The sequence below is a fragment of the Patiria miniata genome, unplaced genomic scaffold (genome assembly GCF_015706575.1).
Source record: "Patiria miniata isolate m_02_andy unplaced genomic scaffold, ASM1570657v1 HiC_scaffold_7, whole genome shotgun sequence".
In the NCBI taxonomy this organism is placed as follows: domain Eukaryota; kingdom Metazoa; phylum Echinodermata; class Asteroidea; order Valvatida; family Asterinidae; genus Patiria; species Patiria miniata.
The window spans coordinates 45,472,223-45,490,230 of NW_024037074.1; the positions used below are offsets into that span (position 1 = coordinate 45,472,223).

General features: G+C 34.1%; 1 protein-coding gene across 3 annotated transcripts in view; it reads left to right on the top strand.

The window, feature by feature from the left end:
* The window catches only part of LOC119746217, a 53,549-nt gene extending 35,962 nt beyond the window's left edge, over nucleotides 1-17,587 (top strand). For all 3 annotated transcript variants that reach the window (XM_038223032.1, XM_038223034.1, XM_038223033.1), the window contains 7 exons: nucleotides 12,113-12,229; nucleotides 12,591-12,696; nucleotides 13,411-13,483; nucleotides 14,587-14,644; nucleotides 14,759-14,826; nucleotides 15,620-15,695; nucleotides 16,209-17,587. In XM_038223032.1, the coding sequence (XP_038078960.1) occupies nucleotides 12,113-12,229; nucleotides 12,591-12,696; nucleotides 13,411-13,483; nucleotides 14,587-14,644; nucleotides 14,759-14,826; nucleotides 15,620-15,695; nucleotides 16,209-16,346 (636 nt within the window). In that variant the 3' untranslated portion in view covers nucleotides 16,347-17,587. The remainder of the gene's footprint in view (nucleotides 1-12,112; nucleotides 12,230-12,590; nucleotides 12,697-13,410; nucleotides 13,484-14,586; nucleotides 14,645-14,758; nucleotides 14,827-15,619; nucleotides 15,696-16,208) is intronic.
* The last annotated feature ends 421 nt before the right edge of the window (nucleotides 17,588-18,008 follow it).

Genomic DNA, 18,008 nt, shown 5'->3' on the forward strand with positions numbered 1-18,008 from the left:
AAATATGAAAATGCTTGAAAATTGCTAGGAAGATGCCTGATGGTACTTAGAACGCATTTCCAAAACTTCTTGTGCCATATGTGGTGTTCAAAGGAAATATGGCGTCGACAAAGTTGGTAAAAATTAATTTCCTTTATTCAATTTTTTTAATTGTCGCTTTTTTTCAAAGTTATTGCTTTAGAATGATGAAAATATGCTAATCCTGCCTCCTCAAGTGATTTTAGTGCGTTTCCAGAAAAGTCAAATTTTGACCAAAATTTGATAAAAAAGTAAGGCTAACCCCTTGCATTTTTTTTCAATTTTGGCCAAAATATGAAAATGCTTGAAAATTGCTAGGAAGATGCCTGATGGCCCTCAGAACGTATTTCCAAAACTTCTTGTGCCATATGTGGTGTTCAAAGGAAATATGGCGTCGACAAAGTTGGTAAAAATTAATTTCCTTTATTCAATTTTTTAATTGTCGATTTTTTTAAAAGTTATTACTTTAGACTGATGAAAATATGCTAATCCTGCCTCCTCAAGTGTTTTTATTGCGTTTCCAGAAAAGTCAAATTTTGACCAAAATTTGATCAAAAAAGTAAGGCTAACCCCTTGCATTTTTTTCAATTTTGGCCAAAAAATGAAATTGTTTGAAAATTGCTAGGAAGATGCCTGATGGCCCTTAGAACGTATTTCCAATATTTCTGATGCCATATGTGGTGTTGAAAGGAAATATGGCGTCTAAAAAATAGGTAAAAATTAATTTCCTTTTTTCAATTTTCTGCCAAAAATCCTTTTTTAATTGCCCAATTTTTCAAAATTATCACTTTAGAATGATGAAAATATGCTCATCATGCTTCCTTTAGTATTTCTAGGCCGTTTCCAGAAAAGTCAATTTTTGACCAAAATTTGATAAAAAAGTAAGGCTAACCCCTTGCATTTTTTTTCAATTTTGGCCAAAATATGAAAATGCTTGAAAATTGCTAGGAAGATGCCTGATGGCCCTTAGAACGCATTTCCAAAACTTCTTGTGCCATATGTGGTGTTCAAAGGAAATATGGCGTCGACAAAGTTGGTAAAAATTAATTTCCTTTATTCAATTTTTTTAATTGTCGCTTTTTTTCAAAGTTATTGCTTTAGAATGATGAAAATATGCTAATCCTGCCTCCTCAAGTGATTTTAGTGCGTTTCCAGAAAAGTCAAATTTTGACCAAAATTTGATAAAAAAGTAAGGCTAACCCCTTGCATTGTTTTTCAATTTTGGCCAAAATATGAAAATGCTTGAAAATTGCTAGGAAGATGCCTGATGGCCCTCAGAACGTATTTCCAAAACTTCTTGTGCCATATGTGGTGTTCAAAGGAAATATGGCGTCGACAAAGTTGGTAAAAATTAATTTCCTTTATTCAATTTTTTTAATTGTCGATTTTTTTAAAAGTTATTACTTTAGACTGATGAAAATATGCTAATCCTGCCTCCTCAAGTGTTTTTATTGCGTTTCCAGAAAAGTCAAATTTTGACCAAAATTTGATAAAAAAAGTAAGGCTAACCCCTTGCATTTTTTTCAATTTTGGCCAAAAAATGAAATTGTTTGAAAATTGCTAGGAAGATGCCTGATGGCCCTTAGAACGTATTTCCAATATTTCTGATGCCATATGTGGTGTTGAAAGGAAATATGGCGTCTAAAAAATAGGTAAAAATTAATTTCCTTTTTTCAATTTTCTGCCCAAAATCCTTTTTTAATTGCCCAATTTTTCAAAATTATCACTTTAGAATGATGAAAATATGCTCATCATGCTTCCTTTAGTATTTCTAGGCCGTTTCCAGAAAAGTCAATTTTTGACCAAAATTTGATAAAAAAGTAAGGCTAACCCCTTGCATTTTTTTTCAATTTTGGCCAAAATATGAAATTGCTTGAAAATTGCTAGGAAGATGCCTGATGGCCCTTAGAACGCATTTCCAAAATTTCTGATGCCATATATGGTGTTGAAAGGTAATATGGCGCCAACAAAGTTGGTAAAAATTAATATCCTTTATTCAATTTTTTTAATTGTCGATTTTTTTCAAAGTTATTACTTAAGAATGATGAAAATATGCTAATCCTGCCTCCTCAAGTGTTTTTAGTGCGTTTCCAGAAAAGTCAAATTTATACCAAAATTTGATCAAAAAAGTAAGGCTAACCCCTTGCATTTTTTTCAATTTTGGACAAAATATGAAATTGTTTGAAAATTGCTAGGAAGATGCCTGATGGCCCTTAGAACGTATTTCCAAAATCTCTCATGCCATATATTGTGTTGAAAGGAAATATGGCGTCGACAAAGTTGGTAAAAATTAATTTCCTTTATTCAATTTTTTTAATTGTCGATTTTTTTAAAAGTTATTACTTTAGACTGATGAAAATATGCTAATCCTGCCTCCTCAAGTGTTTTTAGTGCGTTTCCAGAAAAGTCAAATTTTGACCAAAATTTGATCAAAAAAGTAAGGCATTTTTTTCAATTTTGGCCAAAAAATGAAATTGTTTGAAAATTGCTAGGAAGATGCCTGATGGCCCTTAGAACGTATTTCCAATATTTCTGATGCCATATGTGGTGTTGAAAGGAAATATGGCGTCTAAAAAATAGGTAAAAATTAATTTCCTTTTTTCAATTTTCTGCCAAAAATCCTTTTTTAATTGCCCAATTTTTCAAAATTATCACTTTAGAATGATGAAAATATGCTCATCATGCTTCCTTAAGTATTTCTAGGCCGTTTCCAGAAAAGTCAATTTTTGACCAAAACTTGATAAAAAAAGTAAGGCTAATCCCTTGCATTTTTTTTCAATTTTGGCCAAAATATGAAATTGCTTGAAAATCGCTAGGAAGATGGCTGATGGCCCTTAGAACGCATTTCCAAAATTTATCATGCCATATGTGGTGTTGAAAGGAAATATGGCGTCAACAAAGTTGGTAAAAATTAATTTCCTTTATTCATTTTTTTTTAATTGTCGCTTTTTTTCAAAGTTATTGGTTTAGAATGATGAAAATATGCTAATCCTGCCTCCTCAAGTGATTTTAGTGCGTTTCCAGAAAAGTCAAATTTTGACCAAAATTTGATAAAAAGTAAGGCTAACCCCTTGCATTTTTTTTGAATTTTGGCCAAAATATGAAAATGCTTGAAAATTGCTAGGAAGATGCCTGATGGTACTTAGAACGCATTTCCAAAACTTCTTGTGCCATATGTGGTGTTCAAAGGAAATATGGCGTCGACAAAGTTGGTAAAAATTAATTTCCTTTATTCAATTTTGTTAATTGTCGCTTTTTTTCAAAGTTATTGCTTTAGAATGATGAAAATATGCTAATCCTGCCTCCTCAAGTGATTTTAGTGCGTTTCCAGAAAAGTCAAATTTTGACCAAAATTTGATAAAAAAGTAAGGCTAACCCCTTGCATTTTTTTTGAATTTTGGCCAAAATATGAAAATGCTTGAAAATTGCTAGGAAGATGCCTGATGGCCCTCAGAACGTATTTCCAAAACTTCTTGTGCCATATGTGGTGTTCAAAGGAAATATGGCGTCGACAAAGTTGGTAAAAATTAATTTCCTTTATTCAATTTTTTAATTGTCGATTTTTTTAAAAGTTATTACTTTAGACTGATGAAAATATGCTAATCCTGCCTCCTCAAGTGTTTTTATTGCGTTTCCAGAAAAGTCAAATTTTGACCAAAATTTGATCAAAAAAGTAAGGCTAACCCCTTGCATTTTTTTCAATTTTGGCCAAAAAATGAAATTGTTTGAAAATTGCTAGGAAGATGCCTGATGGCCCTTAGAACGTATTTCCAATATTTCTGATGCCATATGTGGTGTTGAAAGGAAATATGGCGTCTAAAAAATAGGTAAAAATTAATTTCCTTTTTTCAATTTTCTGCCAAAAATCCTTTTTTAATTGCCCAATTTTTCAAAATTATCACTTTAGAATGATGAAAATATGCTCATCATGCTTCCTTTAGTATTTCTAGGCCGTTTCCAGAAAAGTCAATTTTTGACCAAAATTTGATAAAAAAGTAAGGCTAACCCCTTGCATTTTTTTTCAATTTGGGCCAAAATATGAAAATGCTTGAAAATTGCTAGGAAGATGCCTGATGGTACTTAGAACGCATTTCCAAAACTTCTTGTGCCATATGTGGTGTTCAAAGGAAATATGGCGTCGACAAAGTTGGTAAAAATTAATTTCCTTTATTCAATTTTGTTAATTGTCGCTTTTTTTCAAAGTTATTGCTTTAGAATGATGAAAATATGCTAATCCTGCCTCCTCAAGTGATTTTAGTGCGTTTCCAGAAAAGTCAAATTTTGACCAAAATTTGATAAAAAAGTAAGGCTAACCCCTTGCATTTTTTTTGAATTTTGGCCAAAATATGAAAATGCTTGAAAATTGCTAGGAAGATGCCTGATGGCCCTCAGAACGTATTTCCAAAACTTCTTGTGCCATATGTGGTGTTCAAAGGAAATATGGCGTCGACAAAGTTGGTAAAAATTAATTTCCTTTATTCAATTTTTTAATTGTCGATTTTTTTAAAAGTTATTACTTTAGACTGATGAAAATATGCTAATCCTGCCTCCTCAAGTGTTTTTATTGCGTTTCCAGAAAAGTCAAATTTTGACCAAAATTTGATCAAAAAAGTAAGGCTAACCCCTTGCATTTTTTTCAATTTTGGCCAAAAAATGAAATTGTTTGAAAATTGCTAGGAAGATGCCTGATGGCCCTTAGAACGTATTTCCAATATTTCTGATGCCATATGTGGTGTTGAAAGGAAATATGGCGTCTAAAAAATAGGTAAAAATTAATTTCCTTTTTTCAATTTTCTGCCAAAAATCCTTTTTTAATTGCCCAATTTTTCAAAATTATCACTTTAGAATGATGAAAATATGCTCATCATGCTTCCTTTAGTATTTCTAGGCCGTTTCCAGAAAAGTCAATTTTTGACCAAAATTTGATAAAAAAGTAAGGCTAACCCCTTGCATTTTTTTTCAATTTTGGCCAAAATATGAAAATGCTTGAAAATTGCTAGGAAGATGCCTGATGGCCCTTAGAACGCATTTCCAAAACTTCTTGTGCCATATGTGGTGTTCAAAGGAAATATGGCGTCGACAAAGTTGGTAAAAATTAATTTCCTTTATTCAATTTTGTTAATTGTCGCTTTTTTTCAAAGTTATTGCTTTAGAATGATGAAAATATGCTAATCCTGCCTCCTCAAGTGATTTTAGTGCGTTTCCAGAAAAGTCAAATTTTGACCAAAATTTGATAAAAAAGTAAGGCTAACCCCTTGCATTTTTTTTCAATTTTGGCCAAAATATGAAAATGCTTGAAAATTGCTAGGAAGATGCCTGATGGCCCTCAGAACGTATTTCCAAAACTTCTTGTGCCATATGTGGTGTTCAAAGGAAATATGGCGTCGACAAAGTTGGTAAAAATTAATTTCCTTTATTCAATTTTTTTAATTGTCGATTTTTTTAAAAGTTATTACTTTAGACTGATGAAAATATGCTAATCCTGCCTCCTCAAGTGTTTTTATTGCGTTTCCAGAAAAGTCAAATTTTGACCAAAATTTGATAAAAAAAGTAAGGCTAACCCCTTGCATTTTTTTCAATTTTGGCCAAAAAATGAAATTGTTTGAAAATTGCTAGGAAGATGCCTGATGGCCCTTAGAACGTATTTCCAATATTTCTGATGCCATATGTGGTGTTGAAAGGAAATATGGCGTCTAAAAAATAGGTAAAAATTAATTTCCTTTTTTCAATTTTCTGCCCAAAATCCTTTTTTAATTGCCCAATTTTTCAAAATTATCACTTTAGAATGATGAAAATATGCTCATCATGCTTCCTTTAGTATTTCTAGGCCGTTTCCAGAAAAGTCAATTTTTGACCAAAATTTGATAAAAAAGTAAGGCTAACCCCTTGCATTTTTTTCAATTTTGGCCAAAATATGAAATTGCTTGAAAATTGCTAGGAAGATGCCTGATGGCCCTTAGAACGCATTTCCAAAATTTCTGATGCCATATATGGTGTTGAAAGGTAATATGGCGCCAACAAAGTTGGTAAAAATTAATATCCTTTATTCAATTTTTTTAATTGTCGATTTTTTTCAAAGTTATTACTTAAGAATGATGAAAATATGCTAATCCTGCCTCCTCAAGTGTTTTTAGTGCGTTTCCAGAAAAGTCAAATTTATACCAAAATTTGATCAAAAAAGTAAGGCTAACCCCTTGCATTTTTTTCAATTTTGGACAAAATATGAAATTGTTTGAAAATTGCTAGGAAGATGCCTGATGGCCCTTAGAACGTATTTCCAAAATCTCTCATGCCATATATTGTGTTGAAAGGAAATATGGCGTCAAAAAATTGGTAAAAATTAATTTCCTTTATTCAATTTTCTGTCAAAAATTCTTTTAATCGCCCAGTTTTTCAAAATTATCATTTTAGAATGATAAAAATATACTAATCATGCCTCCTGAAGTGTTTGTAGGCCGTTTCCAGAAAAGTCAAATTTTGACCAAAATTTGATAAAAAAGTAAGGCTAACCCTTGCTTTTTTTTTGAATTTTGGCCAAAATATGAAATTGCTTGAAAATTGCTAGGAAGATGCCTGATGGCCCTAAGAACGCATTTCCAAAATTTCTCATGCCATATGTGGTGTTGAAAGGAAATATGGCGTCAACAAAGTTGGTAAAAATTAATTTCCTTTTTTCAATTTTTTTATTCGTCGATTTTTTTTTCAAAATTATCACTTTAGAATGATGAAAATATGCTAATCATGCCTCCTGAAGTGTTTCTGGGGCGTTTCCAGAAAAGTCAAATTTTGACCAAAATCTGATAAAAAAGTAAGGCTAACCCCTTGCATTTTTTTCAATTTTGGCCAAAATATGAAATTGCTTGAAAATTGCTAGGAAGATGTCTGATGGCCCTTAGAACGTATTTCCAAAATTTCTCATGCCATATATGGTGTTGAAAGGAAATATGGCGTCAAAAAATTGGTAACAATTAATTTCCTTTTTTCAATTTTCTGTCAAAAATCCTCTTTTAATCGCCCAGTTTTTCAAAATTATCACTTTAGAATGATAAAAATATACTAATCATGCCTCCTGAAGTGTTTCTAGGCCGTTTCCAGAAAAGTCAAATTTTGACCAAAATTTGATAAAAAAGTAAGGCTAACCCCTTGCATTTTTTTTGAATTTTGGCCAAAATATGAAATTGCTTGAAAATTGCTAGGAAGATGCCTGATGGCCCTTAGAACGCATTTCCAAAATTTCTGATGCCATATGTGGTGTTCAAAGGAAATATGGCGTCAACAAAGTTGGTAAAAATTAATTTCCTTTTTTCAATTTTTTTAATTGTCGATTTTTTTCAAAATTATCACTTTAGAATGATGAAAATATGCTAATCATGCCTCCTGAAGTGTTTCTGGGGCGTTTCCAGAAAAGTCAAATTTTGACAAAAATTTGATAAAAAAGTAAGGCTAACCCCTTGTATTTTTTCAATTTTGGCCAAAATATGAAATTGCATAAAAATTGCTAGGAAGATGCCTGATGGCCCTTAGAACGTATTTCCAAAATTTCTTATGCCATATGTGGTGTTGAAAGGAAATATGGCGTCAAAAAATAGGTAAAAATTAATATTTTTTTTTCAATCTTCTGCCTAAATCCTTTTTTAATTTCCAAATTTTTCAAAATTATCACTTTAGAATGATGAAAATATGCTAATCATGCCTCCTTAAGTGTTTCTAGGCCGTTTCAGGAAAGTCAATTTTTGACCAAAATTTGATAAAAAAGTAAGGCTAAACCTTTGCATTTTTTTCAATTTTGGCCAAAATATGAAATTGCTTGAAAATCGCTAGGAAGATGGCTGATGGCCCTTACAACGCATTTCCAAAATTTATCATGCCATATGTGGTGTTGAAAGGAAATATGGCGTCAACAAAGTTGGTAAAAAATTAATTTCCTTTTTTCAATCTTCTGCCTAAATCCTTTTTTAATTTCCAAATTTTTCAAAATTATCACTTTAGAATGATGAAAATATGCTAATCATGCCTCCTAAAGTGTTTCTGGGCCGTTTCCAGAAAAGTCAATTTTTGACTAAAATTTGATAAAAAAGTAAGGCTAACCCCTTGCATTTTTTTCAATTTTGGCAAAAATATGAAATTGCTTGAAAATTGCTAGGAAGATGCCTGATGGCCCTTAGAACGCATTTCCAAAATTCCCATGCCATATGTGGTGTTTAAAGGAAATATGGCGTCAACAAAGTTGGTAAGAATAAATTTCCTTTTTTCAATTTTTTTAACTGTCGATTTCTTTCAAAATTATCACTTTAGAATGATGAAAATATGCTAATCATGCCTCCTGAAGTGTTTCTGGGGCGTTTCCAGAAAAGTCAAATTTTGACCAAAATTTGATAAAAAAGTAAGGCTAACCCCTTGCATTTTTTTTCAATTTTGGCCAAAATATGAAAATGCTTGAAAATTGCTAGGAAGATGCCTGATGGCCCTCAGAACGCATTTCCAAAATTTCTCATGCCATATGTGGTGTTCAAAGGAAATATGGCGTCAACAAAGTTGGTAAAAATTTATTTCCTTTTTTCAATTTTTTTAACTGTCGATTTTTTTCAAAATTATCACTTTAGAATGATGAAAATATGCTAATCATGCCTCCTGAAGTGTTTCTGGGGCGTTTCCAGAAAAGTCAATTTTTGACCAAAATTTGATAAAAAAGTAAGGCTAACCCCTTGCATTTTTTTTGAATTTTGGCCAAAATATGAAATTGCTTGAAAATTGCTAGGAAGATGTCTGATGGCCCTTAGAACGTATTTCCAAAATTTCTCATGCCATATATGGTGTTCAAAGGAAATATGGCGTCAACAAATTGGTAAAAAATAATTTCCTTTTTTCAATTTTCTGTCAAAAATCCTCTTTTAATTGCCCAGTTTTTCAAAATGATCACTTAAGAATGATAAAAATGAGCTAATCATGCCTTCTTAAGTGTTTTCAGGCCGTTTCCAGAAAAGTCAATTTTTGACAAAAATTTGATAAAAAAGTAAGGCTAACCCCTTGCATTTTTTTCAATTTTGGCCAAAATATGAAATTGCTTGAAAATTGCTAGGAAGATGCCTGATTGCCCTTAGAACGCATTTCCAAAATTTGTCATGCAATATGTGGTGTTGAAAGGAAATATGGCGTCAACAAATTGGTAAAAATTAATTTCCTTTATTCAATTTTCTGTCAAAAATCCTCTTTTAATCGCCCAGTTTTTCAAAATTATCACTTTAGAATGATAAAAATATACTAATCATGCCTCCTGAAGTGTTTCTAGGCCGTTTCCAGAAAACTCAAATTTTGACCGAAATTTGATAAAAAGGTAAGGCTAACCCCTTGCATTTTTTTTCAATTTTGGCCAAAATATGAAATTGCTTGAAAATTGCTAGGAAGATGCCTGATGGCCTTTAGAACGTATTTCCAAAATTTCTGATGCCATATGTGGTGTTGAAAGGAAATATGGCGTCAAAAAATTGGTAAAAATTAATTTCCTTTTTTCAATTTTCTGTCAAAAATCCTCTTTTAATCGCCCAGTTTTGCAAAATTATCACTTTAGAATGATAAACATATACTAATCATGCCTCCTGAAGTGTTTCTAGGCCGTTTCCAGAAAAGTCAAATTTTGACCGAAATTTGATAAAAAAGTAAGGCTAACCCCTTGCATTTTTTTTGAATTTTGGCCAAAATATGAAATTGCTTGAAAATTGCTAGGAAGATGTCTGATGGCCCTTAGAACGTATTTCCAAAATTTCTCATGCCATATATGGTGTTCAAAGGAAATATGGCGTCAACAAATTGGTAAAAAATTAATTTCCTTTTTTCAATTTTCTGTCAAAAATCCTCTTTTAATTGCCCAGTTTTTCAAAATGATCACTTAAGATTGATAATAATAAGCTAATCATGCCTTCTTAAGTGTTTTCAGGCCGTTTCCAGAAAAGTCAATTTTTGACAAAAATTTGATAAAAAAGTAAGGCTAACCCCTTGCATTTTTTTCAATTTTGGCCAAAATATGAAATTGCTTGAAAATTGCTAGGAAGATGCCTGATGGCCTTTAGAACGTATTTCCAAAATTTCTGATGCCATATGTGGTGTTGAAAGGAAATATGGCGTCAAAAAATTGGTAAAAATTAATTTCCTTTTTTCAATTTTCTGTCAAAAATCCTCTTTTAATCGCCCAGTTTTGCAAAATTATCACTTTAGAATGATAAAAATATACTAATCATGCCTCCTGAAGTGTTTCTAGGCCGTTTCCAGAAAAGTTAAATTTTGACCAAAATTTGATAAAAAAGTAAGGCTAACCCCTTGCATTTTTTTTGAATTTTGGCCAAAATATGAAATTGCTTGAAAATTGCTAGGAAGATGCCTGATGGCCCTTAGAACGCATTTCCAAAATTTCTCATGCCATATGTGGTGTTGAAAGGAAATATGGCGTCAACAAAGTTGGTAAAAATTAATTTCCTTTTTTCAATTTTTTTAATTGTCGATTTTTTTCAAAATTATCACTTAAGAATGATGAAAATATGCTAATCATGCCTCCTGAAGTGTTTCTGGGGCGTTTCCAGAAAAGTCAAATGTTGACCAAAATTTGATAAAAAAGTAAGCCTAACCCCTTGCATTTTTTCAATTTTGGCCAAAATATGAAATTGCTTGAAAATTGCTAGGAAGATGCCTGATGGCCCTTAGAACGCATTTCCAAAATTTCTGATGCCATATGTGGTGTTCAAAGGAAATATGGCGTCAACAAAGTTGGTAAAAATTAATTTCCTTTTTTCAATGTTTTTTATTGTCGATTTTTATCAAACTTATTGCTTTAAAATGATGAAAAAATGCTAATCCTGCCTCCTCAAGTGTTTTTAGTGCGTTTCCAGAAAAGTCAAATTTTGACCAAAATTTGATAAAAAAGTAAGGCTAACCCCTTGCATTTTTTTTCAATTTTGGCCAAAACATGAAATTGCTTGAAAATTGCGAGGAAGATGCCTCATGGCCCTTAGAACGCATTTCCAAAATTTATCATGCCATATGTGGTGTTCAAAGGAAATTATGGCGTCAACAAAGTTGGTAAAAATTAATTTCCTTTATTCAATTTTTTTTATTGTCGATTTTTTTCAAAGTCATTACTTTAAAATGATGAAAATATGCTAATCCTGCCTGCTCAAGTGTTTTTAGTGCGTTTCCAGAAAAGTCACATTTTGACCAAAATTTGATAAAAAAGTAAGGCTAACCCCTTGCATTTTTTTCAATTTTGGCCAAAATATGAAATTGCTTGAAAATTGCTAGGAAGATGCCTGATGGCCCTTAGAACGTATTTCCAAAATTTCTTATGCCATATGTGGTGTTGAAAGGAAATATGGCGTCCACAAAATAGGTAAAAATCAACTTCCTTTTTTCAATTTTCTGCCAAAAATCCTTTTTTAATTGCCCAATTTTTCAAAATTATCATTTTAGAATGATAAAAATATGCTAATCATGCCTCAGTGTTTCTGGGTCGTTTTCAGAAAAGTCATGTTTTGACCAAAATTTTGATTAAAAAGTAAAGCTAAGGCCAAAGAAAAAACTCGGTCTCTGGTCAGCGTCCACGTCGATTTTAATCATGTGCGTCAACCCTTTTTTTTTTCAAATTAATACGGAAACTACAACAGCGCCCTCTATTGCCGCGCCTCCTCAAATTGTTGTACCAAGGAGCACAAAGCAATGGGGAAATAGCACCAAGGCAAATGATATAGGTCACCAAGGCAAATTATGGAGGACACCAATGTATAATGAGGACACAAACAAGCAAAATAGTACCCACCTTGTCTGAACAATACAAGCTTGAAAAAAAAGCCACCCCCCCCTAAAAAAAAAAACCGCGTCGCCGCATCACTTCCGAAACTTCGATCTGACCAGAGACCGACTATTTTTTTGGAATATGGACATGATCATGAATATAATTCACATAATCAGGACAATAACAAACATTCCGCTTTCCAACCTTTGAATTTAAGCTGTGAATGTATACCTTCTTTGTTACACAAATCCCACTTTAATTACTTTGATCGATTTTTAATAGCTGCCTTCACCACAATGTCACCTTTTGACACAGAATTATGTTCTCCGCAAAGGACATCCGTATGGGGAGTGCTTGAAGAACGTAACGAACACCAAGATTATTGCTGATGGCGAGATTAAAATCTCTTCATCAGACCATTATGATCGAGAGGTGAGTCAGTAGTTCAACCGTTATGATAATCAAAGTTCATAAAGTCTTGATACCGGTACTAACTTGGAATGTTGGAGAGTGTTGACTGTTTATCTCCTTTGATGCTTTATTATTGTTACATTTTTAAGGCCAATTTTCTAATATCTTCGAAGCAATACTATTGTCTGATGAAATGTGAAATGTTGTGAAAGATGAACACAACGAAAGTCTTTAATCTAATGTGAAAAAAGGCTTGTTTTTATTAGAACAAAGTTACTGTAAAAGTCCACTCACGATCACTAGAACGTCACTCATGGGTGCACAGTAAATGCACATCCCACCGCTGACACCAGTTTTGTCAATGTTTAATTTCTCCTAACAGCTGTGTAAGAAAACATGCATTCACGAGTACATTAGAAAATATTGTGGATGTTCGGATACACTAGAACTCAACGGTGAGCGATGCAGTTTGCTGAATAAGACCCAAGGTAAAGAACACCATGACTTTTTTCTGGGTCTTAGACATTCCATTTATAATTTCACTTATTTGAAGATGATCAGTAAGAAGCTCGCTTGAATTAAAAATAATTGAGATGAAATCTGCTGCACAGATAAACCCATAGTAAATTGCAGCCATCTTTGAGGTTTCTTGTTTATTTAATTTTGTAGCAAACAAGGGTTGTAATCTTCCTACCGTCGAGATGCCTTGGAAAGGGTCTACATAAATATATATATAGCCTATAGTACGCTTTTCATCCTTACGCTCTTAAAAATCCCAGGTCAAATTCTAACCGGCATCGGATGTGACCTGCCACTCTTTCGCGTCAAACAAACCCCCAATTGTTCGTGTAAAAAAGACAATTTTCCTGGTCTAATTTACAATTTATGTGTGTTTCAAAGTGACACTTTTCTGGCTCAATGGTCCGGAGAGGTGAGTCATAGAATGTCATAATTGAACCGGAAAATGTCAGGAAATATCTGAAACGGATTCCGGGACCCGGGATATGAAGAGTCTGTATTGTTATGATGTTTTGTTATGATGCTATATCATCCCTCAATATTGTCTTCCTTGAATGAAGTAAACATATTACTTACGTTGTTTTTGTTATTGAAAGAGGCATTTTCCAAACTTACTTGGAAACTTTAGTGATAGCAATTCGGAGCTGTAGTCTGAACTCAAGTGTCTGTTTTTTCACGAATAGAAGTCTGCACCCAACTCGTCTACTACCTTAGTCAGCACAACAACCTAACCTGCTCCTGTCCACAGCAATGCAGGTAGGCGTGTACATGCATGCCAAGAGTGCATTTCCTCCTCAATACTCAAAGCAGTTTCTTCTTAATCAGTTTTTATAGTACATTATACTTGCTCATTTGATTTTTTTTATTATACGGGCTACAATATATATTTGGTGTCCTTTTTTTGTATCCCCCGGCCTAAAAGGGGATATTGCGATAGTGTATTCCTTTTTGTGTATGCATTTGTGTCTGTCCGTCCGTCCGCTCTGACCATACCCCACATGTTGGATGGTGTCCTTGAATGGACACTACCCCGGATGTGAAATCTATAGAAAAACATCACCCCGGATGTGAAATCTTTAGAAAAAGGGATACAAGGAACACAATGCTATCACCCCACATGTCTCATCCGTCTAGTCGTCCGTGTGTTCCATTTTGGTTAGGTCAACTGTTTAGTGCTGTCATGAAAAGTCAGACTTCACTCTAAACCAAACTTGGTGACAATTATCTTTGGGTAGGGGGACTTCAGATGACTTCAGGTGACATTTGAGGTCAAAGGTCATCTAGGGTCAAATGAGGTCATTGTTGTTTTTGATAAGGTAAACTGAAAAGTGCTGTCATATGAAAAGTCAGACTTCACTCTCAACCAAACTTGGTGACAATTATCTTTGGGTAGGGGGACTTCAGATGACTTCAGGTGACATTTGAGGTCAAAGGTCATCTAGGGTCAAACGAGGTCATTGTTGATTTGGGGTAGGTAAATTGAAAAGTGCTGTCATATGAAAAGTCAGACTTCACTCTCAACCAAACTTGGTGACAATAATCTTTGGGTAGGGGGACTTAATATCACTCGTGACATTTGAGGTCAAAGGTCATCTGGGGTAAAATGAGGTCATTGTTGACTTTGGTTAGGTACACTGTAAAGTGTGCTTACTGACTGACTATATAAATACTGCCAGCGTGCCAGGGGGATCGCACAAGTTGACCTTGCTGTATATTTTTGTAATACCTCACAAATCAAAGTAAAATACAATGTATGTTTCTTAACAGGGACTACCTGTCGTTTGGTTTTGTAATATATCATATCCATTCGCATCCCCCATCAAGCGAATTTTATCGTTGCTTCTTAAACTTTATTCCAGTGAGGTGTATTACACAAAGACGAGTTCGATGTCAAAGTGGCCCTCACAAAAGTTTGCGGTAAGCTGAAGTTGATTTCTCACAAATGTTATTTTCCCTAGTTCGAATCTTGTTTATACTTGTATCTACTTGTCCGTTGTATTATAATGTGTGTGTTTTTTATATTCATTTCAGGACCACCTGTTGCGAAACATACGTTCAATCAATAAGAAAACCCAGCATTTGAATGAAGACAATTTGTTGTAAGTATGCCTATACACAAATGGGGTGAAAATGTAGAGAACGAATTGCGTCTGTGTTTCCAAAGACAGACGCATTTTTGGCTAAAATATAAAATGTCTTAGATGTACACAGAAATACTTCACGTAATAATCAAGTGTTACCTTGCGTGCGATAAGGAGTCTCGATCAGTTTTCATTATTCCCATTTTCAAAACTATGCTAGTCAAGTTCTCCTCTGGAATCCTGAAGCCCCTCGACGAAAAGGTCGTCCCAACATGACCCTGAAAACATCCATCGAGCTAGAAACTGGTCCGAGTGGTCCATCTCTTTCCAACACTATGCTTGACAGTGACAGTTGGGCCCAACTCATCAAGTCATCATGAAAATGAATGGATGAAGAAGAAGAAAACTATGCACGATAATATTTGCACAACTTAATGAATTACATGTATGCACAATTAAAAGAATTACATGCATTCATTAGTGAGTAAAATAAATTAATTTGTTGAGTGATTAATGAACTGTCACGAAAGGGGTGTACATCCATAAAGCTAGCTCGATATGTTGTCTTAAACCATAAGCAGTTATGTCGATCAAGCTCTGCAAAATATGGGTCACATACAACATACCTCGGTCTGAGGGCGACATTTCGGGACCATTTTTATCGCAATGCACGTCCGAGTTTGAGTAACAAAACATAATTTCGTAAGATTGATGGTCCGAGTATGATACAAAAGTTATACGGGTAGCCCACAGACAAGATGGTTTGCAGATATATATATAAAAAATCTAATTTCCATTACGTTTTCTGCAGTGACAATATTGTGAGACTTGAGATTTATTACGAAGAACTGAACTATGAAAGCACTAAGGAGGTAGCAGCTTATCAGGTGTGTTTTTGGTATTGATTTATTTCGTATAATATAATGCTACTGATATCGGTACTAATGTTCGCAAATCATGACGTGACATAAGTTTTCCATCTTGTGCCCTTTCCCCATGCTTTGGCTTGTACAATGCTTATCTATATTGAAATGGGTTACATTATTTTGTATCTTTGACAACCGAGCTAACTTTAATTGCTCCGCTAACCACGTGGGCATATTTGAAACCTGGGGCACATTTGAAACCTCAGGCGTATTTGAAACCTCGTTCTCGTGTTGAATGAACACGAGAACTTGTATCCGTATGACAAGAACAAAGACGAGAACACCGGCTCCCCACTTATAGGGGAGTAAAATATTCTGCGTTCATCAGCGACAGTTTTCGCGCACAGTAAACAGAACCATGGTATTAGTTTACACTATCGACCAGATTACCCATACCATTTGGAAATCATATTATTATGGTCGAATCCATTTGGTGCGTTGTTAAGATTTATTCGATGTCCTTCTTCATTTCAGGAGGCTTCCCTGTTTGGCGACATTGGCGGTATCGTAGGCCTGTACATTGGCTTCTCTCTCATAACGGTCTGCGAGTTCATCGCTCTATTCCTGAAACTCATTAACAAGTTTTGCTTTAAAAGAACTGTGAAAATATAGTATTTTGATGCGTGACAATAGCAGACAATAGTAATGACTTGTAGATGGTACCTCTAGGAGAGATTCCATGGACCTTTGCACTAAAGAAATCCTAACTGTAATCACACCTGGCCCTAACCCAAACTTAACCTACTCTCATCAAACTTTTAAATATATGTGTCGCATCACGATCAATCCATTTAGACCTAAGATTAGGACTTGAAACATTAGGGAGGGATTCACATGTCCACCTAATACACCTACGGTTAGAGTTAAAGTTATAGGGTCTAAGGTACAACTTTTTAGCAAAATGTGTCTCCTTAATAACTACATAAATCATGCTTGTTAAAAAGAACTCCTCCTGAGTGATTGCAAGTAGTGACACTCTTCCTTTACCAAATCTCAGCCTGTACACTTCTGTCATTATGCATGAATATTCTTTTGTTTACTACTTTACTTGTATGTAGTTTAAACATGACGTTTCTAGGTCTCGGTCTTGTACCATCAGGTCTCGGATTCAGACCATCGGGTCTCGGTCTCGGTATCCAACCTCAAGGGCTCGGTTTTGGTCTCGGGCTCTGACCTCCATCAGGTCTCGACTACAACTCTAATCATTGTTATTCTTGTAAGCTGTGGTGTTTTCTGAAGTTCCAATTCTCTATTATGTCCAAAATACATCTCAAAAATTAATTATCGTTTGTACAAACTAATTAAAGGTATATTTAAGTGCGAGTTTGGGTAAACTGGTGCGAGGTTTAGTAAATTAGCGTGATAAAACTTAAAACATTTTGCTGCGATCTTTCTACATTTGAGTTGTTAGATTTTTAAACATTTGTCACATTTTATATTAACGGTCAACAGTAATTAGTGCAGTGTGATTAAGTGAAAGAGAAATCCACTTGAATGTGATCTTCGTAACAATGCTGTGGCTATTTAACTGTGCCATATATTTATACATGATCTATGTGTACTATTGGAACTAGATATAGTAGAAGTGAGCGATATTTTGTGCAAACTGTCTTGTTGTGTATATTGAGTTTATAGATTTTGTTTTAGATTTTACACGTTTATACTTTACCGTTTATTTGTAAGTGGTTGGGAGTAGCATTTGCTTCAGGAATATAACACGTATCGCAGTGCGAGAACATTTTTACATTATTGTTTTATATTTTTAATTTTCAATATGTAACGTATTAATGTAACTAGGGCCGTAAAATGTAAAATTATGTGTCCATTGATAAAAAGCAGTGAATGAAATGGAATCGAGTTTGAAATAGGATTACCCCGTAACGCCGATGAATGGGTTAAATCCGGCCCATTGTGTAAGCCACGTGCATGGAAAATCGTCTATTGAATAGCCCTTGCGATTGCATTGAATGAGAGTTAACGCGATCTGGGACCACCTAGCCACGTCTTGTCTTCTTACAAAGGGTCCATGAACATTGAAAATCCCACGTCTCCAAGGAAATATTATTGCATATATACGAAATTGAAACACGGTTCAACAACATTTTCGGGTAGCAGGCCGCGGGACTTGTCCATATTTCTGAAGGAATAAAAGGTTTGCCTCCGGCGATGTTTTCCGCTGACGATACAAGTGATGACGGTCAAATTTATTATTTTCTTCTTTTGTGACTGGAAATAATGCTTGCCTCCTTGACCGCTCGTGCCGCCTACGACAAA